Source organism: Hemitrygon akajei, chromosome 21 (genome assembly GCF_048418815.1).
Source record: "Hemitrygon akajei chromosome 21, sHemAka1.3, whole genome shotgun sequence".
Lineage (NCBI taxonomy): Eukaryota > Metazoa > Chordata > Chondrichthyes > Myliobatiformes > Dasyatidae > Hemitrygon > Hemitrygon akajei.
This window is the reverse complement of record NC_133144.1, coordinates 38,762,570-38,789,362: the sequence shown is the minus strand read 5'-3', so window position 1 is coordinate 38,789,362 and position 26,793 is coordinate 38,762,570. Positions and strand designations below refer to the sequence as shown.

The 26,793-nt window shown below is 42.5% G+C and overlaps 1 protein-coding gene across 1 annotated transcript in view; it reads left to right on the top strand.

Annotated features, from left to right (window-relative positions):
* LOC140714240 (microsomal triglyceride transfer protein large subunit-like) overlaps positions 1-11,254 on the top strand; it is a 99,230-nt gene extending 87,976 nt beyond the window's left edge. Inside the window, exons 16-18 of the mRNA XM_073025276.1 lie at positions 3,853-3,977; positions 7,101-7,271; positions 9,833-11,254. Coding sequence (XP_072881377.1) covers positions 3,853-3,977; positions 7,101-7,271; positions 9,833-9,968 — 432 coding nt within the window. The 3' untranslated portion in view covers positions 9,969-11,254. The remainder of the gene's footprint in view (positions 1-3,852; positions 3,978-7,100; positions 7,272-9,832) is intronic.
* The last annotated feature ends 15,539 nt before the right edge of the window (positions 11,255-26,793 follow it).

Genomic DNA, 26,793 nt, shown 5'->3' with positions numbered 1-26,793 from the left:
CCTACCACTTCATGAGCCTCAGCATCCAACACATCATTCTCTGAAACTACCACCACCTTCAGTGGGTTCCTACCACCAAACACATCTTTACCATCTTCCCATTCTCCACAGGGATTGCTTCCTCCACGATTCCCTTGTCCATTCGGCCTTCCTCTCTAACCTTTCTCTCAGCAAGCAGCCAAAGTGCCACACCTGCCCATTCACCTCCTCCCTTACCTCTATTCAGGGCCCCAAACAGTCCCACCAGGTGAGGCAACACTTCACCTGTGAATGTGTTGGGGTCATGTTTTGTATCTAGTGCTCTCAATATGGCCTCCACTACATTGGTGAGTCCCACTGTAAATTGGAGGACCGCCTTGTCGAGCACTCTGCTCCATTTGCCGAAAGCAGAATTTCCCAGTGGCCAACCATTTTAATTCCTATCCCCCTTCCCTTCCTGACATGTCAGTCCTTGGCCTCCTCTTTTGTCACAATGGGGCCACTCACAGGGTGGAGGAGAAACACCTCATATTCCATCTGGGTAGCCTCCAATCTGATGGCACGAATATCCATTTCTCCTTCCTTTTACCTCTTCTCACCTGCCTGTCACTTCCCCTTATGTCCCCTCCTCCTTCCCTTTCTCCTATGGTCCACTCTCCTCTCCCATCAAATTCTTTCTTCTTTGGCCCTTTACCTTTCCCTCTCATTTGGCTTTGCCTATTGTCTTCCAGCTAGCCTCTTTCCCCTCGCACACCTTTTTTAATTCTGGCATTTTCCCCCTTCCTTTCCAGTCCTGAAGAATTTGACCTGAAACATCAACAGTTTATTCATTTCCATAGATGCTGCTTGACTTGCTGAGTTCCTTTAGCATTTTGTGTGTGTTGCTCTGGATTTCCTGCATCTGCAGACTTTCTCATGTTTAGGAGATTGCTGAAGTATTACCGGTTAAGGTGAAGTGAGATGAGAGTGTGAGATTAAAAAGAGAGAGAGGTACTTATAAGCTGGCAAACAGTGTGTTAGTTAAATTGGCATCAGCAGCTTCATTCATGATTTTTCTTCCCTTGTAAGATCAGAACTGAATGTTCTCTGATTATATAGTTGTTGACAACACGAGTGAATCTGCAGATGCTGGAAATAAATAAAAACACAAAATGCTGGCAGAACTCAGCAGGCCAGACAGCATCTATGGGAGGAGGTAGTGATGACATTTTGGGCCGAAACCCTTCATCAGGAGTTAAGGTTGTTGATTCTGTTTGAAGCTCCAGTAGATGAATCAGTTAAATTATGAGCAGGAGTAGGCTTTCACTGTCACAAGCTTTCCCTTCTACTTATTAAAGACATGGCTGATCTGAACTTCATATTCATGTTTATCTGGGGTAACCTTTTATTCTCTTAATTTTCAAGTAGTTATTTATCCCTTCCTTAAAAATACTCAAAGACTGCTTCCACCATTCTTTGAGAAAAAGTGTTCCAACTACTCATGACTCTCCAAGAGAAAAGAAATCTCTCTGTCTCTGCCTTTAGTTGATACTATTTTAAATTGTAAACACCTAGTAGGTTTAAATTCTTCTAGGTGAGCATATACATCTCCAATCCACCTGGACAGCCCTCAGAATATTATATCTTTCGATCCCTTCGAACTCTTCTAAACTCCAGCAGTTATGACCAGACATGAGGTGATAAGTAACGAATAACATTCATACCTGAAAAACGAAAGGGAATTACAATCTCTGGCAAAGGAGAGTCTAAGTACCAAACTTTCATGTTTAGTGGGAAATTCCCCACTAGCGATGTTCTGAAGGTGACCTTTGATCAGAGTTCATCTCGAGCAACCTTGTTAATAGTGTGGTTACAAGTGGTTGCATGTTCTGTGTTCAGTAACTCATCTCCTGATGTTTGAAAGCTTGTCCATCTTCTACAAGACAGGAGTGTGAAGGAATTCTTTCTACTTGTTTTGATGAATGCAGCTCCAATATTTAAGAAACTCAACACAACCAAGGTCAAAGCATCTCATTGATTGGTTCCTCTCATTCTCATTGATTGATTGATTGATTCCTCTTCCCACCCTGTCTCTTGCAAAAATGCTATCCCCTTCTCACAATTCCTCCGTCTCCACCGCATCTGCTCTCAGGATGAGGCTTTTCATTCCAGGATGAAGGAGATGTCTTCCTTTTTTAAACAAAGGGGTTTCCCTTCTTCCACCATCAACTCTGCTCTCAAACGCACCTCTCCCATTTCCCACACATCTGCCCTCACCCCATCCACCCACCACCCCACTCGGGATAGGGTTCCCCTTGTCCTCACCTACCACCCCACCAGCCTCCAGGTCCAACGTATAATTCTCCGTAACTTCCGCCACCTCCAACGGGATCCCTCTACCAACCACATCTTTCCCTCCCCCACTCTTTCTGCTTTCCGCAGGGATTGCTCCCTACACGACTCCCTTGTCCACTCGTCCCTCCCATCCCTTCCCATCAATCTCCCTCCTGGCACTTATCCTTGTAAGCAGAACAAGTGCTACACCTGCCCTTACACTTCCTCCCTCACCACCATTCAGGGCCCCAGACAGTCCTTCCAGGTGAGGCGACACTTCACCTGTGAGTCGGCTGGTGTGGTATACTGCGTCCGGTGCTCCCGGTGTGACCTTTTATATATTGGTGAGACCCGACACAGACTGGGAGACCGTTTTGTTGAACACCTACGCTCAGTCCGCCAGAGAAAGCAGGATCTCCCAGTGGCCACACATTTTAATTCCACATCCCATTCCCATTCTGATATGTCTATCCATGGCCTCTTCTACTGTCAAGATGAAGCCACACTCAGGTTGGAGGAACAACACCTTATATACCAGCTGGGTAGCCTCCAACCTGATGGCATGAACATTGACTTCTCTAACTTCCGTTAATGCCCCTCCTCCCCTTCTTACCCCATCCCTGACATAATTAGTTGTTTGCCTGTTCTCCATCTCCCTCTGGTGCTTCCCCCCTCCCCCTTTCTCCCGAGGCCTCCCGTCCCATGATCCTTTCCCTTCTCCAGCTCTGTATCACTTTCGCCAATCACCTTTCCAGCTCTTAGCTTCATCCCACCCCCTCCGGTCTTCTCCTATCATTTCGCATTTCCCCCTCCCCCCACTACTTTCAAATCTCTTACTATCTTTCCTTTCAGTTAGTCCTGACGAAGGGTCTCGGCCCGAAACATCGACAGTGCTTCTCCTTATAGATGCTGTGTTCCACCAGCATTTTGTGTGTGTTCGTTGATTGGCATATTATCTGCTGCCCTAAACGTTCGATCCTTCCACCATTGGTGGACCAAGGCAGCATCTACAAAACGCATTGTATTTACTCATCCAGCCTACTCCTACTACATCTGCCTAGCCATTGATCTCTATCACCGTACAGGACAAGGCCAGTAGGCACATGCAACATCCATCATCACTTGCAGATTCTCCTCCAATCTGCACATAATCTTGCCTTAAAAAAGGAACTATTCTTTCACAGTTACCAGGTCTAAAATCTGGAATGCCTTATCAAACAGCACAGAAAAACTGCAGATATTTAGAAAGCTGGCTTACTGCTACCTGTTCAAAGACAATTCTGAAAAGAATGCTTGTCTTCCCAAGAAATTAATTTTAAAAAATAGCTGTGGCTTCATTAAAACATGAAATATTAAAAATATGTCAGTGATGTGTGAAATTAAACACGGTTGGAAAGTAAGAATAACAATATTCACCATGTACCCTTTAAATACAGTTTTGAGATGTTTAAGTGGCACATACATAATGAACATAACACATACTTCCACTGCTCTTGGCGATGATCAAAAACAAATTATTTTTTCACAGTCACATAGCATCCAATTTCCTCTTTCCTGCAGGCATTCATGTTGCAGTCGGGCCTTCTAGCAAATGCTGAATTTGAAGGGGGGCTCGGAATTGATGTTTCAGGCACTATTGAGCTCAGTTTATGGAGTCAAAAGTGTAAAACCAACATCAAAAGCAGGTATGGAAATTAACATACTGAAATCAGATATTTGAGTTTCTTTCTTTAGTAATAAGGCACCGACATAGCTTACTAAATATTTCTGATGTGACAGTGGTACCTCTCTTGATTTCCTGTTCTATTAGTTTCCTTTCATAAGTACAGTACTTATATTTTCTTAGAAATCAGCACAATTTCAAGTTGTTAAGTTCTAATTAGTTACATGAATTCTTGGAACTTCCTTCATCTGAGAGCAAATGTATTAGCAGAGGTACTTAATGAATACTTTATTTCAGTATTCACTATGGAAAAGGATCTTGGTGATTGTACTGATGACTTGCAGTGGACTGAAAACCTTGAGCATGTAGATATTAAGAAAGAGGATGCGCTGGAGCTTTTGGAAAGCATCAAGTTGGATAAGTCACCGGGACCGGATGAGATGTACCCCAGGCTACTGTGGGAGGTGAGGGAGGAGATTGCTGAGCCTCTGGTGATGATCTTTGCATCATCAATGGGGACAGGAGAGGTTCTGGAGGATTGGAGGGTTGCGGATGTTGTTCCCTTATTCAAGAAAGGGAGTAGAGATAGCCCAGGAAATTATAGGCCAGTGAGTCTTACTTCAGTGGTTGGTAAGTTGATGGAGAAGATCCTGAGGGGCAGGATTTATGAACATATGGAGAGGTATAATATGATTAGGAATAGTCAGCATGGCTTTGTCAAGGGCAGGTCATGCCTTATGAGCCTGATTGAATTTTTTGAGGATGTGACTAAACACGTTGATGAAGGAAGAGCAGTAGATGTAGTGTATATGGATTTCAGCAAGGCACTTGATAAGGTACCCCATGCAAGGCTTATTGAGAAAGTAAGGAGGCATGGGATCCAAGGGGACATTGCTTTGTGGACCCAGAACTGGCTTGCCCACAGAAGGCAAAGAGTGGTTGTAGATGGGTCATATTCTGCATGGAGGTCAGTGACCAGTGGAGTGCCTCAGGGATCTATTCTGGGACCCTTACTCTTCGTGATATTTATAAATGACCTAGATGAAGAAGTGGAGGGATGGGTTAGTAAGTTTGCTGATGACACAAAGGTTGAGGGTGTTGTGGATAGTGTGGAGAACTGTCAGAGGTTACAGCGGGACATCGATAGGATGCAAAACTGGGCTGAGAAGTGACAGGTAGAGTTCAACCCAGATAAGTGTGAAGTGATTAATTTTGGTAGATCAAATATGATGGCAGAATACAGTATTAATGTTAAGAGTCTTGGCAGTGTGGAGGATCAGAGGGATCTTGGGGTCCGAGTCCATAGGATGCTCAAAGCAGCTGCGCAGGTTGACTCTGTGGTTAAAAAGGAATATGGTATATTGGCCTTCATCAATTGTAGAATTAAATTTAGGAGCAGAGAAGCAATGTTGCAGATATATAGGATACTGGTCAGACCCCACTTGGAGTACTTGCTCAGTTCTGGTTGCCTCACTACAGGAAGGATGTGGAAACCATAGAAAGGGTGCAGAGGAGATTTACAAGGATGTTGCCTGGATTGGGAAGCACGCCTTATGAGAATAGGTTGAGTGAACTCGGCCTTTTTTCCTTGGAGCGACGGAGGATGAGAGGTGACCTGATACAGCTGTATAACTCATCTCCTTCTATGTTAGGCACAACCTTATCAATCACCCCTGCTGTGGACACTTTCTGGAAGTCCAAGATTCATATGCTCCATGACCGCTGGTCTAAGTGTATAAATGTAGGAGGGGACTATGTTGAAACATAAATGTGCTAGGTTTTCTAAAATTGACTCCTAGTTTAGGCCACGAACTTATCAATCACCCCTCATATATTTTGCCATTCACTGTCTCTCTCTTGCTCTCTCTTTCTCTATCTCTCAACATTCTCAGTTTGTTCCCCTCTCTCTTCTGCTCCTCTCTGTTTTCCCAATCACCCATTTTTCTCTGTCTTTGCACCTTGCTCAGCCACACTAATTTTATATTCTGACTGCCTCTCCCCATTTAATTCTTTGCCCCTATAGCTGTCTCACTACATTCCTCTATATTTATCAATTTTGGCCAGTCATTCACTCTATCTATAGCCTACTTGAGGTTCTCATTATCTTTCTCGCTATGTGCCCTTCCACCTATTTCTGCATCATTGGCAAACAATTCGGAAACAAAATTTTTGCTTTCATTGTCCCTGTAAGATGGTGGAGAGGAAAGCCTTCCCTTAATGGGAATCGCTTATTTTCATTGCCTTACCTCTTTTTTTTCCAAACTTATTCCACCATCTGTTCTAAGGAATCACGATCAAGGCTCCTGCATGATAAATAGCCACTAGGTGGAGACTGTGAATGGTTACCATTTCAATGTCTCAGCTTGAGTCAGCTTCTCCCAAAAAAAGTGTAAGGAGGCAGACACTTTGTAATAAAGTTAGATTTTAAAAAGAGCTTGAATTAGTTCTTTGAAATACTAGTAAACATTTTTTTTCCTGATTTCAGCATAAAATTCCTTCTTTGAAGCCAAAGGAATTATATTTTCAGTGAGAGTTTGCATTGCACTCCCAATCCACAGACTATTGTCAATGACCTTGTTTGTTTGTCTGCATTTACTCTTGTAAATTGATATGACAACAATTCAAGTTACATTTTTCTGGTGTTGTCTCTCAGTAAAGGTATGTAGGTTTTGCCCTCTAGCATACCAATGGGATTCTTTAAGTTAACTTCTCAAGCCACAGCACATTTAATTGTCGCTGAGGATTCAAAGCTTTTTCCCCAGCTAATGAAGTTTTTTAGGAAGTGGATTGGGATCAGATATATAATTTACCAATGTATTTCCCAGAAATTTGATCAGACAAAATCTGATCTAGAGCCACATAAAAAACGTTAGCGTGGTTAAGTGTCAATAGTATCATAAAAATGTTAGGGATGCCATGAGTGTTATTCCTCATCCGGTATTTCTTCATATCCACTGTCTGAATAGTCTGTGTTTAACCAGTCTGTTGGTATAAAGTACAATAGGTGTCTACAGTGCTAATGAAATTAAGTACAATTTCCCTGATCCAAAATGGAGGGGTGAACAATTGACTGGAAACAGTGTAAATGCCTATCTATTGCTTGATTAGACCTTTAAGTAATACCATGTATCCATTTGATCTGCAGAGGGGCACTGGTGATTAATTCTATAATCAGAGTCGACACCACTTCTCTTCAAATAGGAGTGAAAAACAATTATGAGGCAACAGCTTCTTTGGATTTCATCAGCTCTGTTGAATTTATAGATTACCCCATTCCTGTTTGCCTTCAACTGTTAAATGGGCCATTCAAATACAGGTAAATCTTCCTTCAGTCCATTCTCCTATATTTTACCCCTTAGTTTCTGCTATAAAGCTTGTTCCACTATCACCTACGAAAGAGTCCTAATGCTCTATAACCAAGCTATTTGCCGGCTGTTAATTTTTCTTTGGTATTATGTAATTTGAATTTCCCCAATTCAATCATGATTGAAATCATTAAGAGATCACTTCAGCTCACTCTGGGAATTTAATTGGGCATTTACAGGCACGAATCTTTGATATTTTGGTATAATCCTTTTGGAACATTGCACTGTAAATTCGTTTAGGATGGCCATCCAATCCAGTGCTCATCTCACCCTATTAACCGTGCCACCCATGGTATGGTGGCATACTGGTTAGCACATCACTTTACAGTACCAGCAACCCAGGTTCAATTCCCACCACTACCTGTAAAAGGTTTCTATGTTGTTCCCATGACAGCAGGGTTTCTCTGGGTGCTCTCATTACCTCGCACAGTCCAAAAGCATACCAGTTGGTAGGTTAATTGGTCATTATAAATTGTCCTGTGACTAGGCTAGGATTAAAGTGGAGAATTTCTGGGCAGCGCAGCTCGAAGGGCTGGAAAGGCCTACTTTGCGCTGTCAATCAATCAAAACCTGATCTCCCTACTATGAGCTTACAGATCCGATCCCAATCCTTCTCAACACTTTTCCCAACACTGTACCCTACCCCCTTCACATAACAGTAAATCCCAGCCTCCTAATCGCCCAGTAAATGCTCCCTCACCATCACTACCCCTCCCTCTCAAATATTGATTCACGATGAATTTCTGCCCACTTGTTTGCCATGACACAGTTGGCTGATTATGCATACGGTCACCAAGTTTACCAGTCTTTCCGCAGCACTTTCATAACTGTTCTGCTGCGCCCAGCCTGCAAATTTGTTAGGGTACATCAGAATTTTGAGACAATAATGTTTTGTGAATAAATCAGGGAATTTGGTGTTGAACTAAGAAACACCTGCATGAATTTTTGGTACTGACCTATTTTTTTTATGGAGGGACATGCTGCATAGTTTCTGTACAGAATGATATGTAGACAATTCCATTTTTCTGGCTAATAATTGGTAGCTATTGTTTTGACCTTTAAAAAAAATAATTTGCCATTTTCCCTATTATCATAATTTTTCAAGGCATGTAGCAGGCAATTATTTTTGAAGTGGAGAGCGCTGTTATAAATTGGAGGAACACAAAAAATAATTTGCTCTTACTAAGAACCCACAAGTATGAACTACTGTTGAAATGAATTACTGGTCAAGTTCTAAATGTCATTGTTGGTTGATGTATAAATATTGTTGAAAGTATACAGTAAATTCATATCTTTTTCAATCAGCTGAGCAAACAGATCAATTCTGTGACTGTGACAGTAATTCTGTGACTGGGGCTACGGCCACACTACACCGGATAAATTCGTAACCGAAGCTTTTTCTCTTCATTTTTACCCTCCGTCCAAACTAAAATGGCGTTTTCATCCCCCGAAACCGAAGCTTTTCAGAAATGCTCTCCAGGTTGTGTAATTTTGAAAACGCCGCTTGGGCAGATCAGTGTGGATGGGGTAACCAGAGAAATCTGAAAGTGCTGTCAGACGGCAGCGCACCATTTCATTGTTTTCCTGAACGCAACCTAACAATTTCAGAACAGACAGCAACGAGACTGAAGTCAGAAGAGTTAGAAATGTACTCACCAAATACTTTGACCCATAACTTACTGAATAAATAAGTATACTCACTTTGCCCTGTTTTCTGTGCTTGCTTGTATGAAGGTGGTTTACCTATTTATGCAAGTACTTCTCTGACAATAGATGTGTAATAGCCTACTGTAACATTGTATGGAAATACAAAATAACACTGATGTAGACATGTTTTATACATTTAACAAGGGGCTTTATTAATGCAACAGAGTTCATCAGTTTTTTAGTGTTCATCGTCAGCTGGGTCATACTGTCGGTGAACACCCTGTTGGTTGCCTCCATACGCTCCAGTATTTGTTTTTTTTTGTTTTAAGTTCTCCTGCACGAGGGCCAACAGCTGCCCGTCGTTTAAGTTTTTCTAGTCTGTAACTGAACAAACACGTACAGTCTTTCCCAGCGAGATTCGACACCAAACATGTTGCTTGTTTTTGGTAGATGCGTCCTGCGCGTGCGCAGTAGGAGGAGATTAGCCAAAATATCCGTTTCAATGTGGACAGAGATATTTTTTTAAATGCCTAGTGTGGACGCCTATCATTTTTACATGAAATCGGCGTTTTCAAAATTATCCGGTCTAGTGTGGACGTAGCCTGGGTTTGTCACGGTACAATACTGGAATGTCAGTCTGGATTATAGGTTTTATGATGAAATTGGGTGCTAATTGACTCAATACGTGAACTCTCAACTATGAATAATTACGCTCCGAGGAGCTAATGTTAAGCACGTCAAACTTTTCTCTCTATAAAACTGACACATTAGGAATGAATATGATGAAATAACTATTATTTTGAAAATTATTCATGTGCAGTTCAAATAAATTTTTGAAGTTAGTCTTAAATTGTCTTGTTTTCAGAGAGGAGATTACGATCTACAAATCATTGCAAGAGCACGTAGCATTTATCAAGAGGAAGAAGAGAACAAGGACTGCTCAGGAAGCTGAGTTACCTCTTCATCAAGCCAATTCAGAAATGTGTAAAAAGCTGTTCTAGGTTTCATCTGGGTGCTGAATTGGTTTGGCACTATTGCTTAATGTAAGAGTAAAATTAGCTGGGTGGAATATTTCCTGTGAATTGTTCCCTCCTCTTTGCTATTCCATAAACCCACTTAGACACGGTTCTAAGGTTGACAGTGTTAACTGTTCTTTGCCAGGTTGTTAACCAATCCTCTGGATATGATGTATTCTTAACATTTGCATTTGATTTAAAAGGAAAATGCATGTATGAAAATCAGTAAATGTCCTGGGATTTTGATCACAATCCTGCAGATTGAAGTATGCAGTGTTAAAAGTCACTCTTCAATTTGATGCATCGGTTAATCTTTCAAAGCAAGTAAATAGCATTTCATATAATTTCATCTGATCCCTGCCAATCCCTGACCTATGTCTCAATTTTTTTTGCCTCTTACCCAGTATTTTTTCTTCTTATTTTAATCATCTTATCACTCCCGTGTGTTTATTAATTGCGAGGTCAGAGCAACAGGGCTTGACTAAACTGCCTTATTTATATGAAGCAATTAAGAGATTGTTGAAATAGTAGTGGGTGTTTCAAAGCAAATAAGGTGTCAGTTAGTTGAAAAGGCAAATTGAATTATCCAACTACCCACAGTCTCAATAATTGGTTAATTTGGTTCCCATTCTAACTTTGAATACAATTTATTTAAATTAAAGCCTATTGTGAGGGCTTGTTAACTACAGTTCATATGGAGGATGATACAAATGGAAAACGAATGAAAAAAGGGAAACTAATTGGAACTGTGATGTATAAAACCCAGCAGTTGCTGGAAATTTCAAATTAAAAAACATATTGATGGTAAGGCAAAATTTAGATAGAGAAAATCTGAGGTAACAATGGAGGTTGATGGCCTTCCATTAGAATTGGGCAGGTTTGATACAAGCTGGCATCACAAATTGTTGAAATCTAAAAGTTACCCAGTAGGTAAGGTAATATATATGGAGGGAGAAAATGATGTTAATGTGTCAGCTCAATGAGCCTTAATCAGACATTATTCACTAGAATTTTCTTGTCATTTTCATCTATTTATAACATTAGCTCTTCTCATCACCACCCTAACTCTGATATTTCCTTTGTTCTCTCCTTCCTTTCTCTGCAACTCCTACCTTTTCCCAGTTCTGATGAAAAGCTTTGAACTGAAATGTTAACTTTGCACATCTGAGGTGCTGAGATTTTCCAGTATTTTCTGTTTTTATGTGACATCTGATATATTATAACATAAATCATTTATTTCTGTGTTCTCGATTAAAATGTAAACCAACAAACTGAAGGCTGCTAATAACTATTGAATGTGTTAATCTGAAACAATATGTAATGGAGTATTCGGCAGATAAATTAGAATGTTCTTCTTGGGCAGTCCCTCGGGATTCAGGATGATTTACTTTGCTTTCTGGGTGTTAAGGTGGCTATGGAAGATAGGGTAGGAGGTGGATGACTGGGTGGGTACCTAGCTGATGTACCTCTGCTGCCTATAGTGAGCTTCTGTGCACTCAATGCATAGGCTCAAGGAATTCAGCACCATTCCAAATACTTGTTTTTGAGCTACCTAGGGTTCAGTGAGGCTATTATAGTTTCAAGGAAGCTTTGAACACTTCCTTGAATTGTTTCCTCCTAGATAAAGAAATGGATGAATGAAAACTGGAGAGCTGTGAGGGGGAAGGGTAGATTGATCTTGGAGTAGGTTAAAAGGTTGGCACAATATTGTGGGCCAAAGGGCTCATATAGTGCGGTCCTGTTCTGTCTGCTTGGTAATCTTCTGCCATAGCAGAGTTCACAATAGAATGTAGCACCTGCTGGGGGAGCTCAGCAGGCCAAGCAGCATCCATGGAAAAGAGTAACATCGACATTTCAGGTCAAAACCCACTGGCAGGACTAGAATGTCTGTTTTGGAAGTCTGATGTCAGGCTCGTGAATGATGTGAAAAGCTGGAAGCTAACTATGGCCAAGCGTTAAGACAATGTGAGGACTATGGGATTTACAGTCAACACCCACAATACGGAAGGTCTCTAACAACCTGCCTCCCACTGCACTCCTCTCACAATAAAGATTCACATGATGACTCTGGAAATCTCAGATCAGTGTCCCTCTCTGTTGTGAAAGCAGACATTGATGATTACGTTCACTACTGCTTTCTGTTTACCAGCACAGAGTTTGACCAATTGAAGAAAAGGGCATTGGAAGACTGACCTCAGGCCCAGCACAAAATTCATGGTTGACCATACAGAAAGGATCCCTATCTCTCTGAGACATGGACAACTAAGAGCCAATGGTATCTTCGGTAAATCCATCAAAATTACTGGAAGGATAAGCAACCTAATGTTAACATCCTCTCCCAGGGTTACATCTCCAACATCAAATACAATACCATTGACCAGCAAACTCTGAGGGGGCAAAAACCTGAAAGATTTTTTATTTGTAAATTTAGGTTCTAAGGTCTATAATCAATTGGATGACACTCAGAACTATGATGTAGATATTCTGATTGATATGCTTCATTTTTGATGGCTCTGGGCCTGTACTCTCTGGAATTAAGAGTTATAGAGAAGTACAGCATAGTATCTGGCCCATCTTGTCCATACCAAAACCATTTAAACCATGTACTCCTGTTGACCTGCACTAGGACCACAGCCCTCCATATCCCTACCATCTATGTACCTATCCAAACTTCTCTTAAACATTGAAATCAAGCTTGCATGCACCAGTTGTGCTGGCAGCTCATTCTACACTCACAACCCTCTGAGTGAAAAAGTTTTCCCTCATGTTCCCTTTAAATTTCTCACCTTTCACCCATAACCCATGATCTCTGGTTGTGGTCCCACCCAACCTTAGGAAAAGTCCTGCTTGTGTTTACCCTAGCTATACCCCTCAGAATTTTGTACATCTCTATCTACTCTCTCAATCTTCTACGTTTTATAGAACATAGAATAATACAGCACATTACAGGCCCTTTGGCCCACAATGTTGTGCCGACCCTCAAACCCTGCCTCCCATATAACCCCCCCACCTTAAATTCCTCCATATACCTGTCTAGTAGTCTCTTAAACTTCACTAGTGTATCTGCCTCCACCACTGACTCAGGCAGTGCATTCCACGCACCAACCACTCTCTGAGTAAAAACCCTTCCTCTAATATCCCTCTTGAACTTCCCACCCCTTACCTTAAAGCCATGTTCTCTTGTACTGAGCAGTGGTGCCCTGGGAAAGAGGCACTGGCTGTCCACTCTAACTATTCCTCTTAATATCTTGTACACCTTTATCATGTCTCCTCTCAGCCTCCTTCTCTGCAAAGAGTAAAGCCCTAGCTCCCTTAATCTCTGATAATAATCTATACTCTCTAAACCAGGCAACCTGGTAAATCTCCTCTGTACCTTTTCCAATGTTTCCACATCCTTCCTATACTGAGGCGACCAGAACTGGACACAGTACTCCAAGTGTGGCCTAACTAGAGTTTTATAGAGCGACATCATTACATCGTGTCTCTTAAACTCTATCCCTCGACTTATGAAAGCTAACACCCCATAAGCTTTCTTACCTACCCTATCTACCTGTGAGGCAACTTTCAGCGATCTGTGGACATGTACCCCCCAGATCCCTCTGCTCCTCCACACTACTAAGTATCCTGCCATTTACTTTGTCCTCTGCCTTGGAGTTTGTCCTTCTGAAGTGTACCACATCACACTTCTCCGGGTTGAACTCCATCTGCCACTTCTCAGCCCACTTCTGCATCCTATCAATGTCTCTCTGCAATCTTCGACAATCCTCTACACTATCTACAACACCACCAACCTTTGTGTCATCTGCAAACTTGCCAACCCACCCTTCTACCCCCACATCCAGGTCGTTAATAAAAATCATGAAAAGTAGAGGTCCCAGATCAGATCCTTGTGGGTCACCACTAGTCACAACCCTCCAATCTAATCCAATCCAACCCTCCACCATGACCCTCTGCCTTCTGCAGGCAAGCCAATTCTGAATCCACTTGGCCAAACTTCCCTGGATCCCATGCCTTCTGACTTTCTGAATAAGCCTACCATGTGGAACCTTGTCAAATGCCTTACTAAAATCCATATAGATCACATCCACTGCACTACCCTCATCTATATGCCTGGTCACCTCCTCAAAGAACTCTATCAGGCTTGTTAGACATGATCTGCCCTTCACAAAGCCATGCTGACTGTCCCTGATCAGACCATCATTCTCTAAATGCCCATAGATCCTATCGCTAAGAATCTTTTCCAACAGCTTTCCCACCATAGACGTAAGGCTTATTGGTCTATAATTACCTAGACTATCCCTACTACCTTTTTTGAACAAGGGGACAACTTTCGGCTTCCTCCAATCCTCTGGTACCATTCCCGTGGACAACGAGGACATAAAGATCCTAGCCAGAGGCTCAGCAATCTCTTCCCTTGCCTCGTGGAGCAGCCTGGGGAATATTCTGTCAGGCCCTGGGGGACTTATCCGTCCTAATGTATTTTAACAACTCCATCATCTCCTCTCCCTTAATATCAACATGCTCCAGAACATCAACCTCACTCATATTGTCCTCACCGTCATCAAGTTCCCTCTCATTGGTGAATACCGAAGAGAAGTATTCATTGAGGACCTCGTTCACTTCCACAGCCTCCAGGCACATCTTTCCACTTTTATCTCTAATCGGTCCTACCTTTACTCCTGTCATCCTTTTGTTCTTCACATAATTGAAGAATGCCTTGGTGTTTTCCTTTACCCTACTCGCCAAGGCCTTCTCATGCCCCCTTCTTGCTCTTCTCAGCCCCTTCTTAAACTCCTTTCTTGCTACCCTATATTCCTCAATAGACCCATCTGATCCTTGCTTCCTAAACCTCATGTATGCTGCCTTCTTCCACCTGACTAGATTCTCCACTTCACTTGTCACCCATGGTTCCTTCACCCTACCATTCTTTATCTTCCTCACCAGGACAAATTTATCCCTAAAAATCCTGCAGGAGATCCTTAAACATCGACCACATGTCCATAGTACATTTCCCGGCAAAAACATCATCTCAATTCACACCCGCAAGTTCTAGCCTTATAGCCTCATAATTTGCCCTTCCCCAATTAAAAAATTTCCTGTCCTCTCTGATTCTATCCTTTTCCATGATAATGCTAAAGGTCAGGGAGCGGTGATCACTGTCCCCCAGATGCTCACCTACTGACAGATCTGTGACCTGACCCGGTTCGTTACCTAATACTAGATCTAGTATGGCATTCCCCCTAGTTGGCCTGACAACATACTGTGACAGGAATCCATTCTGGACACACTTAACAAACTCTGCCCCATCTAAACCCTTGGAACTAATCAAGTGCTAATCAATATTAGGGAAGTTAAAGTCACCCATGATAACAACCCTGTTATTTTTGCACCTTTCCAAAATCTGCCTCCCAATCTGCTCCTCAGTGTCTCTGCTGCTACCAGGGGGCCTATAGAATACCCCCAGTAGAGTAACTGCTCCCTTCCTGTTCCTGACTTCCACCCATACTGACTCAAAAGTATGCTACATTATCCACCATTTCTGTAGCTGTAATAGTATCCCTGACCAGTAATGCCACCCCTCCTCCCCTTTTTTCCCCCTCTCCATCCCTTTTAAAGCATTGAAATCCAGGAATATTGAGAATCCATTCCTGCCCTGGTGCCAGCCAAGTCTCCATAATGGCCACTACATCATAATTCCATGTATGTATCCAAGCTCTCAGTTCATCACCTTTGTTCCTGATGCTTCTTGCATTGAAGTACACACATTTTAGCCCTTCTACCTTATTACCTTTACACCCTTTATTCTGTTCTAAAGAATACAGTCCTAATGTGTTCAATCTTTCCTTATAACTCAAGTCCTGCAGACCCAGCAAAATCCTTGTAAATTTTCTCTGTATTCTTTCAACCTTGTTTACATATTTCCTGTAGGTGGGTGACCAAAATTTCACACTGTGGTAAACTATGTATACCTGTCTGGACACGCCCCTCTGCTGACTGCTCCTGTGGCTCCTCCCACAGACCCCTGTATAAAGGCGATTGGGGCACTGCTCCTCCCTTAGTCTTCGAGATGTTGTGCTCCCTTTTGCTGTTAATAAAAGCCTATCGTTCACTTCCAGTCTCCGAGAGTTATTGATGGTGCATCACACACAATACTCCAATACTCCGCCTTCCTCACAGTCCACTACACCTCCAATCTTGGTGTCATCCGCAAATTTGCTGATCCAGTTAAACCAGATTATCATTCAGATCATTGATATAGATGACAAACAACAAAGGACCCAGCACTGATCCCTGGGGCACACCACAAGTCACAGACCTCTAGTCAGAAAGGCAATCCTCTACTACCTCTCTCTGGCTTTTCCAATTGCCTAATCCGATTTATTACCTCATCCTGCATGCCAATGGACTGAATCTTCTTGAACAGCCTCCCATGCAAGACCTTGTCAGATACCTTACTAAAGTCCATGTAGACAATATCCACTGCCTTGCCTTCATCCATTTTCCTGGTAACTTCCTTGAAATACTCTGTAATTGGTTAGACATGACCCACCACACACAAAGCTATGCTGACTATCCTTAATCAGTTCATGTCTAGTCAAATACTTATATATCCAGTCCCTTGGAATACCTTACAATAAATTTCCCACAACTGATGTCAGGCTCACCAGTCTATAGTTTCCTAGTTTATGTTTAGAGCCTTTCTTAAACAGCAGAGCAACATTTGCTCTGGTGTCTCTCCTGTAGTTAAGGATGTTTTAAATATCTCTGCTAGGGCCCTGGCAATTTCTACATTTGCCTCCCATAGGGTCCAAGGAAACACATTGTCAGGCCCTGGTTACTTATCCACCCCAATTTGCCTCAGGGTAGCAAACACCTCCTCCTCTGTAATCTGTACAGGGTCCATGAAGGGTGGGGAATCTGTTTGAAACCTATCAAATATTGGATGGCCTAGATAGAATGGATGTAAAGAGGATGTTTCCTATAATGGTGGAGTGTAGGACCAGAGGGCACAGCCTCAGAATAGAGGGACATCCATTTAAAAGGGAGGCAAGGAGGAATTCTTTAGCCAGAAGGTGGTGAATCTGTGGGACATGTTGCTACAGGCGGCTGTGGAGGCCAGGTCATTGTGTATATTTAAGGCGGAGCTTGATAGATTATGATTAGTCAGGGTGTGAAAGGTTATGGGGAGAAGGCAGGAGAATGAGGTTGAGAGGGAAAATGGATCAGCCATGATGAAATGTCGGAGTATATTGATGGGCTGAATGGCTGAATCCGCTCCTTTCTCTTAAGCTATCATAGTCTCTTGGTTTCACTCTGGTTCATAAACCCTATTGGCTTCCCAACACAGAAGTACCTATAATTCTTCCCTGAAGTTTACTGTTTCAGCAAAGAGATGGAGCAGCCAGGTGTAGAAAAAAAAATAGCGCATTAAGGTATTGTCCTTGAGCAAGGATTAATGAAGGTTGTTACGGTGAAAGTAGGATGGTACTTTTAGAGACCTCTATTTATACAGCACTTTTACATTTTATTGGAAAGCTGCCAGGATGAATTTCCCCCCATTTTATGCGCACAGTCTTTATCCCAGGTTTGGAGAGTCAAGAAATAGAAGGCATAGACTTAAAGTGAAAGAGATAGATTGAATAGGAACTTGATGAGCAACATTTCCACCAAGCAGGTGTTCAATATATGGAATGAACTGCCAGAGGTACTGGATCAGACAGCATTTATGGAACTGAATAAACAGTCGACATTTTGGGCCAACACCCTTCATCAAGACATCTGTGTGCTTTGCCTTGGATTTGCAGTGTCTGCAGATTTTCTCATGTTTGTTACCAAGCTGTTTGACTGTATGATTTAAAGAGAACCAAAATGAAGCTGTTCGACCGACACATATTGGTTTGGTGTTGATTGTGGAATTACTGATGATCATTGATGTTATGAATTGCAGAAATCTAATTAAAATCTTTCAGAAAATAACATGGTGGGATGTAGTATGATTTGGAACATGTCAATTGAAACATTTTTGAGAAGAATACATGTCTTTGAATTTACACGTCTTTGAAGTTTCCCAAGATTCCCCCAGTTTTTGTTTAGGTCTGTTGTAGATTAATCGGTAGAGGTCATTTGCTACAATTAAACAACAGCTCTGTCACTTTTGTCAACGTGACTACCGGGATGATAGAAGATGAAGAATATGATATTGGTCTTTTTCCATTACTCATTTTCTATCTGTCGTAAACTTAAAGTTGTAGAGTTATAGAATACTATAGCACAGGAACATGCCCTTCAACCCATCTACTGTGACAAACCATTATTCTGCCTAGTCCTGTGGACCCATATCTGGACCATAGCCCTCCATACCCCTCCTATTTATGTAATCCAAATTTGTCTTAAATGCTGAAATCAAATCTACATCCACTACTTCTGTTGGCAGCTCATTCCACACTCTCCCCACCCTAAGCGAGGAAGTTACCCCTCAATATTTTACATTTTACCTTTAACCTTTGACTTCTAGTCTCACCTAACCTTAGTGGAAAAAGTCTGCTTTAATTTACCCTGTCTATACCCCTCATAATTTTGTATACCTCTATCTAAGAAGGCAAGACAGCAGCTATATTTCATTAGGAGTTTGAGGAGATGATGCACCATCAATAACTCTTGGAGACGGGAAGTGAATGATAGGCTTTTATTAGCAGCAAAAGGGACCACGATATCTCGGAGACTGAGGGGGGAGCAATGCCCCAATCGCCTTTATACAGGGGTCTGTGGGAGGAGCCACAGGAGCAGTCAGCAGAGGGGCGTGTCCAGACAGGTATACATAGTTTACCGCAGGAGAAACACTCAAAAACTTCTTCAGATGTACCGTGGTAAGTATTCTGACAGGCTGCATCACTGTTTGGTATGGAAGGGCTACTGCACAGGATCAAAAGAAACTACAGAAAGTTGTAAAATTAGTCAGCTCCATCTTGGGTACTAGCCTCCGTAATATCTAAGGTACAAGGGCTGATTGATAAGTTCGTGGCCTAAGGAAGAAGGAATCAATTTTAGAAAACCTAGCACTTTTTATTTTTCCTACATTTACACATTTAGTCCAGTGGTCGTGGAGCATACAGATCCCTTCTTTGTAGAAGTCGGCGTCTTGGATCTCCAGAAGTGGTCCACAGCAGGGGTGATTGATATGTTCGTGGCCTAAGGTAGAAGGAGATGAGTTATTAACTTCAAACTTCCCACGTTTTCACTCAAAGAGTTGAACTGCATGTGCATGTAACGAGAGCTGTATAACTCACCTCCTTCTACCTTCAGCTATGAACTTATCAATCACCCCTGCTGTGGACCATCTGGAGGTCCAAGATGCTCTCATTACACACATGTGCAGTTCAACTCTTTGAGTGATAACACAGAAAGTTTGAAGTAAATAACTCATCTCCTTCTACCTTAGGCCACGAACCTATCAATCACCCCTGCGGTGGACCACTTCTACAAAGAAGGGATCCGTATGCTCCACGACTGCTGGACTAAGTGTGTACGTGCAGGAGGGGACTATGTTGAAAAATAAATGTGCTAGGCTTTCTAAAATTGACTCCTTCTACCCTAGGCCATGAACTTATCAATCACCCCTCGTATCTTCAAGGAACAGTGGCTCAGAAAGGTGGTGTCCATTATTAACGACCCCTATCATCTGAGAAATGCCCTCTTCTCATTGTTACCATCAGGAAAGGGGTATAAAAGCCCAAATGCACACATTTAGTGATTCAGGAACAGCTTCTTCCCCTCTGCCATCCAATTCCTAAATGGACATTGACATTATTTTAAATCTAACTATTTAATATACATATACAGTATATACTTACGTAATTAATTTGCTTATTTAACTTTCTATATTATCATATTTTGCACTGTACTGCTGTCACTAAGTTAACAAATTTCATGACATATGCTGGCGATATTAAACCTGATTCTGATTCTGATCTCCCCTCATTCTCCTACGCTCCAGCGAATAAAGTCCTAACCTATTTAAACATTCAATATAACTCAGATCCTCAAGACCCAGCAACATTCTTGTAAATTTTCTCTGTAAGATTACAGAGACTTCAAACAAACCTTCTTAATAACGTAATATTGGCCTTTGGTTGTAGAAAACAGGATCACTGTATAAAATCTTGGAGAAGGTGGTAAGCATTTAAACAATCACATCCGAATAAAACAGAAATGGGTTTTTACTGCTACTTCAAGGGTGGATGGTGCAACAAACCGGATTCGGGAGGAGATGTTGTTGCCAATCCGAACTGACTGGGTCTGCAAGTGTGGAAATCAAGAATCCAATTGCACAAGGATATATTGGAGCCAAGCTCTTGATTAGTTTTGAGGGGATGATGGTGGTGAATGCTGAGCTGTAGTCAATAAAGAGCATCCTGATGTATGCACCTTTGCTTTCAAGATTTTCCAGATTGAGTGAAAAGCCAATGAGATGACATCTGCTGTGGACCTGTTGCTCCAGAAGGCAAATTGGAGTGGATTGAAGTTGCTTCTCAGGCAGGAGTTGATATGTTTCATCGTCAACCTCTCAAAACTCATCATCACTATGGATGTAAGTGTCACTGGATGATATTGAGACAGGTTACCACATTCTTCTTAGGAACCAGTATAAGTGAAGTCTCCCTGAAGTAGGTGAGTACCTCAGACTGCCAAAGCAAGAGGTTAAAGATCTCAATGAACACTCCAGACAGTTGATCAGCGCAAGTCTTTGGTACTTGTCTAGATACCCCTGTCTGGGCCAGATGTTTTTTGTGAAGGCTGGGCCCATGGAAAGCATCTGGCTCTCCTGAAGGTTTTAAGGAGCATCTTGGAGCAGACCGGTAGGGAGGTAGAGGAATTTGTAGAGAGGGCTTGGGTCTGAGTTAAATGAAAGCATTGCCATCAGTGGTGGATCAATGAAAATGATCAGTGCACAAGAATCCAAGGGTAGAACAGTATAAGATTATGAGCCTGGTAGAGGTTGTGGAGAGGATTATAAAACAAGAATGAGAATTTTTAAATCAAGGCCTTTCTTAAGTGTACGTGATTTTCTGTGGACAACGATAATTTATGAAGCTCAGTTTCAGTCGGAGCACAAACTCAGAATGATTGACAATACATCCAGGAGAATAAAGGCATTTTTTAAAAATGATATTGTGAGTTGCTTTGTTCTGAATTTTTCTCTCAAGGAATCATGGAAGCAGATTTAATAATTAACTTTGAAAAGCAAATTAAATATTCCTTTAAAATGGGAGACTGATCAAGGTTATCAGGCATCAAAGCAGAACTCATTGGATTATTTTTCTCAGACAGTAAGCCGAGCAGATTTTTTTTTTGTCTATATGTACACTCTCCACAAAACTGTCTGAGTTAAAGTTGAAGACAGATTCAGATCTCAGGAAGTTGTGATCAAAGATAATCTCACATGGCCAATGGTCCAGCATTTAGATATTATCTATAAAAATTTAGGAAGCTGATTTAAAATCATTCTGCTTGACAAGTTTGGGGCAATAACAGTCCAGAATTGGTGGTATTTTGGATTTCATTCTCACTTTCCACACTTTTCCCATTTTCTCCACTCGGAAACTTGCCTGTTTCAGAAGAGGCCCCCTTTCCAATAAGATTTGTTTTATAATTGCTTTGATAGTGTAAAGGGACAGAGCTTTTGTTTGTCACCTTGTCAGCAGTGGAAAAACTACTGGAAAAAATAATACAACTTGATTTCCCCTTATTTTCTACATCTTCCACCTGATTCAGCCATCGGTATCTACCTAAACGGATGGTTTTTAAGATAGGATCAATCCTGCCAAAGTTAGTCCCATTGCTAGATGTAATTCAAGTGCTACACTCAGTAACAGAGGGAGATTGCATTGCCCTTTACCCACTCAATATCCATCCAAACCATTAAGATACCTGCTTGAGAGAAGTCATGTGAATGACCTTACAGTGATGTGGTTTTGAAATGCACTCAGCCTTGTCCTTGAGTTAATCATTATTTGTTTAATCCGTCTAGTCATTACGCTGGTTTTGAATTAATGTCTCTAGCAGGCTGCTCGATGTACCAGTCTCAACCTGCAACCCCTTGATAAAGAATTAGGCTCTCCATTTAAAACTTGAGGATCCACTGATTTGCATTGTTGATTACTTCTTTCCTTATGTTCTAAAGCTTTATCAGGTGAGTTAATGATTCCATAAGTAGCCATGCCTATGGCAGAGTCATAATTCTGATGTATGAGAGGAAGAGAAGAACAGACATTGAAGAAAGTGCAGAGAAAATTGCAAGTCCTTCAGTCAGGAAGAAAAAGGGACACTGCAAAATCAGATGAATGAAGTGACCGGGATTGAAGAAATCCATTCCTCTGTGGGTGTTAATTCCATTCTTGTGGCTCAGAAAATGATCCATTCCTGGTTAATGAGATGAAGGCAAGGGATGCAGCTCATTTATTAAGGATGTATAAAACTACGCTTTGGAGGTGGAAATGGCAGCTTCCTCTGTACTCCCAACCCTCCACCCCATTCACACAAACATATGTGCTTCTTCATTCATATTTCACACTTTGGTTGTGAGTTCAAATCCCATGATGCCATGATGGAAAATTGAATGAATTGCATCTGTGATCTCTGGGCAAGCACAAGCTAACACAATCATGAAAGGTGCTGGATTGTTAAATAAAACCCCAAGAGATCCATTCATGCCCCTTTCTCATGAAAGGAAACCAGTTGCACGGCTTGACTGGCCTACACTTTACTCCAACCTCTCATTATGTGATTGACTGACGATACCCACTGGAAATTGGAATTCATCCAATTTTACTGCAGTTTGTCAGAACAAACCATCATTGCTGGGGAACACCCCAAGCTTGTATATATTATTGTCCAATCCAAATTAGTCAGTTGATGTAAAACTGGAAATGGCGAATTAGCAAGATCAGTACAGGGCACCTTATTCCCCTTTTCACTTTCCAAACCTGGGTAACTGACCTTCAGCAACTGTCCACGAAAGCTCCGTGGTTGGGACTCAGCTGACTCCAAAGTAAGTAGATAATTACCTGAATCCAAACAAATCGGATGGAACTTCTGGGAAACACTGGGAGGAATCCTTCATAGTGGGGCAGATATGGCAACTTTTCCACAGAGTTTTATAATTAAACATCCTTCGTTGATAGGTAGCTAGATCAAGGGCATGTCTAAAGCCATCTCTCAAAGACTGGGATTTTAATGCAGGACGCTGATGGAGGAAGGGAGGAGGAAAGGAAAGAGAGGTTTGGACAAGTCTTTGCACTTTTAATTGGATATCAGCTGCTATGTATAATATCTATATAAGACTCCCTTTCACCTGTATAAATTTTTTCTGACCTACAAAGATCTAATGTTGGTTGGTACAGAGTCAAGGATTTCTTTGTCTCAAAACCACTAAATAGAAGCAATGGCCTAGATGTATAAAAGTGGCTTGTCACAGCATCTGGATAAAGAGAAACAGTTGGTGTTTCAGGTCCAGGACCCATCATTAGACAGGAAAATGCATGCAAGACTACTGTGTGTGATGGGAGGGTTGAGGAGAAGTTTGCCATAGATGAATTCCTGGAGGCAACAGAACTTCAGAGAAAGAAAGTACCTGGCAGCAACATTATCCACTTCTCTCCCACTGTTGGCATGTTCTTCCATCAGCTTTTTATTATAGTCAAGGGGAGATTTGGCATAGTGGTATTTACCACTGGATCAGTAATCCAGAGACCCAGCTGGGGACATGAGCTTGAATCCCACCATGAATTCAATAAAAATATCTGATGACCATGAAACCACGTCAATTGTTGTAAAAACCCATCTGGATCACTAATGTCTTTTAGGGGAGGAATCCTGCCATCCTTGCCTGGTATGACCTAGATTTGACTCCAGACCCATTGCAATGCCCTCTGAAATGGCCTAGAAAGCCATTCAGTTGTATCCAACCACTAAAAAGAAAATAATAAGGAATGAACCCAGACAGATAACCCAGCATCGACCTAGGCACTGGAAATAACAACAGCAAAATCAGTCCTGTCGGGGCTGCAAAGGCCTCCTTACTAACATCTGGGGACTTGTGCCAAAATTGGGAGAGCTGTCTCACAGACTAGCCTAACGTTGTTGCACTGACAGAATCATACCTTACCACTAACATTCCAGACTCTACCGTCACCATTCCTGGGTATGAACTGTCTCACCAACAGGACAGACCTAGCAGAGATGGGGGCACAGTGGTATACAGTAGAGAGGGTGTTGCCCTGGCAACTCTCAACATTGACTTTGGACCCCATGAAGTCTCATGGCACCAAGTCAAACATGGGCAAGAAAACCTCCTGCTGATTACCACATACTGTCCTCCCTGAGCTGATGAATCAGTACTTCATGTTGAGCAGCATTTGGAGGAGGTACTGAGGGTGGCAAGGGCACAGAACGTACTCTGGGTGGGGACTTCAATGTCCAACACCGAGAGTGGTTTGGTAGTACCACCACAGTCAGAGCTGGTCAGGTCCTATTGGATATAGCTACTAGACTGGGATTACAGCAGGTGGGGAGGGAACCAGCAAGAGGGAAAAACACACTTGACCTCATTCTTGCCAACCTGCCTGCCGCGGAAGCATCTGTCCATGACAGTACTGATAGAAGTGTTTGTGGAGACTAAATCCCGCCTCCACATTGAAGAAACCCTCCACCACGTTGTGTGGCATTACCACCGTACTAAATGGGATAGACTTCGATCAGATCTCGCAGACCAAGACTGGGCATCTATGAGGTGCTGTGGGCCATCAGCAGAGCAGAATTGTACTCAACTACAATATGTAACCTCATAGTCCAGCATATCCCCCACTCTAACATTACCACCAGGCCAGGGGATCAGCCATGGTTTACTGAAGAGTGCAGGAAGGCATGCTGAGAGCAACACCAGGAATACATCAATATGAGGTGTCACCCTGGTGAAGCTACAGTACAGGGCAATTTGCATACCAAACACCATAAGCAGCAAGTGATAGACAGAGCTAAGTGGTCCCACAACCATCAGATCAGATCTTAGCTTTGTACTCCTGCCACATCCAGCTGTGAATGGTGGTAGACAATCAAACAACTTACTCCACAAGTATCCCCACCCTCAATGATAGAGGAGCCCAGCACACCTGTGCAAAAGATGAGGCTGAGGCATTTCAGCAATTCAACAATCTTCAGTCAGAAGTGCTGAGCAGATGATCCAGCTCGGCCTCCTCCAGAAGTCCCCAGCACCCCAGATGTCAGCATGCAGCCAATCCGATTCACTCCATGTGATAACAAGAAATGGCTGAAAGCACTGAATACTGCGGAGGCTATGGGCCCAGACAAAATCCTGGCAATAGTCCTGAAGACTTGTGCTCCAGAATTTGCTGTGCCACTAGCCAAACTGTTCCCATACAGTTATAACACCGGCATCTACCTGGCAATGTGGAAAACTGCCCAGGTATGTCCTGTACACAAGAAACAGGACAAGTCCAATCCAGCCAATTACACCCTATCAGCCTGCTCTCAATCATCAGGAAATTAATGGAAGGGTCATAAACAGTGCTATCATGCAGCACCTACTCAGCAATAACCTGTTTACTGATGTCCATTTTGGGTTCCGTCAGGCCACTAGCTCCTGACCTCATTACCTCCTTGGTCCAAACATGAAACAAAGAGCAAAATACCAGAGGTGAGGTGAGAGTGATAGCCCTCAAAATCAAGGCAGCATTTGACCTAGTATGGCATCAAGGTGCCCTAGCTAAAATGGAGTCAATGGGAATTAGGGGAGAAGCCCTCTGATGGTTGGAATCATACCTGATACAAAGGAAGATGGTTGTGGTGGTTGAAGGTCAAACATCTCATTCTCAGGACATCACTGCAGGAGTTCCTGAGGGAAGTGTCCTAGGACCAACCATCTTCAGCTGCTTCATCAATGACCTTCCTTCTGTCATAAGGTCAGAAGTGGGGATGTTCGCAGATGACTGCACAATGTTCTGCACCATTCGTGACTCCTCAGATAGTGAAGCAGTTCATACCCAAATGCAGTAGGACCTGGGCAATATTGAGTCTTGGGCTGACAAGTGGCAAGTAACATTCGAGCCATGCAAGTGCCAGGCAATGACCATCTCCAACAAGAGAGGCTCTAACCATCATCCCTTGACATTCGGTGGCATCACCATCACTGAATCCCCTACAATCAGTATCCTGGGGGTTACCATTGACAGCAAACTGAACTGGTCTAGCCATATAAACGCTGTGGCCACCAGAGCAGGTCAAAGGCTAGGAATTCTGTGGCATGTAACTCACTTCCTGACTGCCCAAAGCCTGTCCACCATCTACAACACTCAGGTTAGGTGTGTAATGGAATACTCACCTCTCACCTGGATGAGTGCAGCTCCATCAACACTCAAGAAACTCGACACCATCCAGTACAAGGCAGCTCACTTGACTGGTACCCCTTCTATATGCATCCAATCCCTCCACTATCAACAAACATTTACAGCAGTGTGTACTACGTACAAGGTGCACTGCAACAGCACACCAAAGTTCCTAAGGCAGCACCTTTCAGACCCATGACCGCTACCATCCAGAAAGACAAGAACAGCTGATATCTGAGAACACCATGACTTGGAAATCCCCTTCCAATTCACTCACCATCCTGACATGGAAACATATCGCTGTTCCTTCATTGTCGCTGGGTCAAAATCATGGAATTCCCTCCCTAACAGCACTGTGGGTGTACCTACACCTCAGGGACTGCAGCGGTTCAAGAAGACTGCTCATCGCC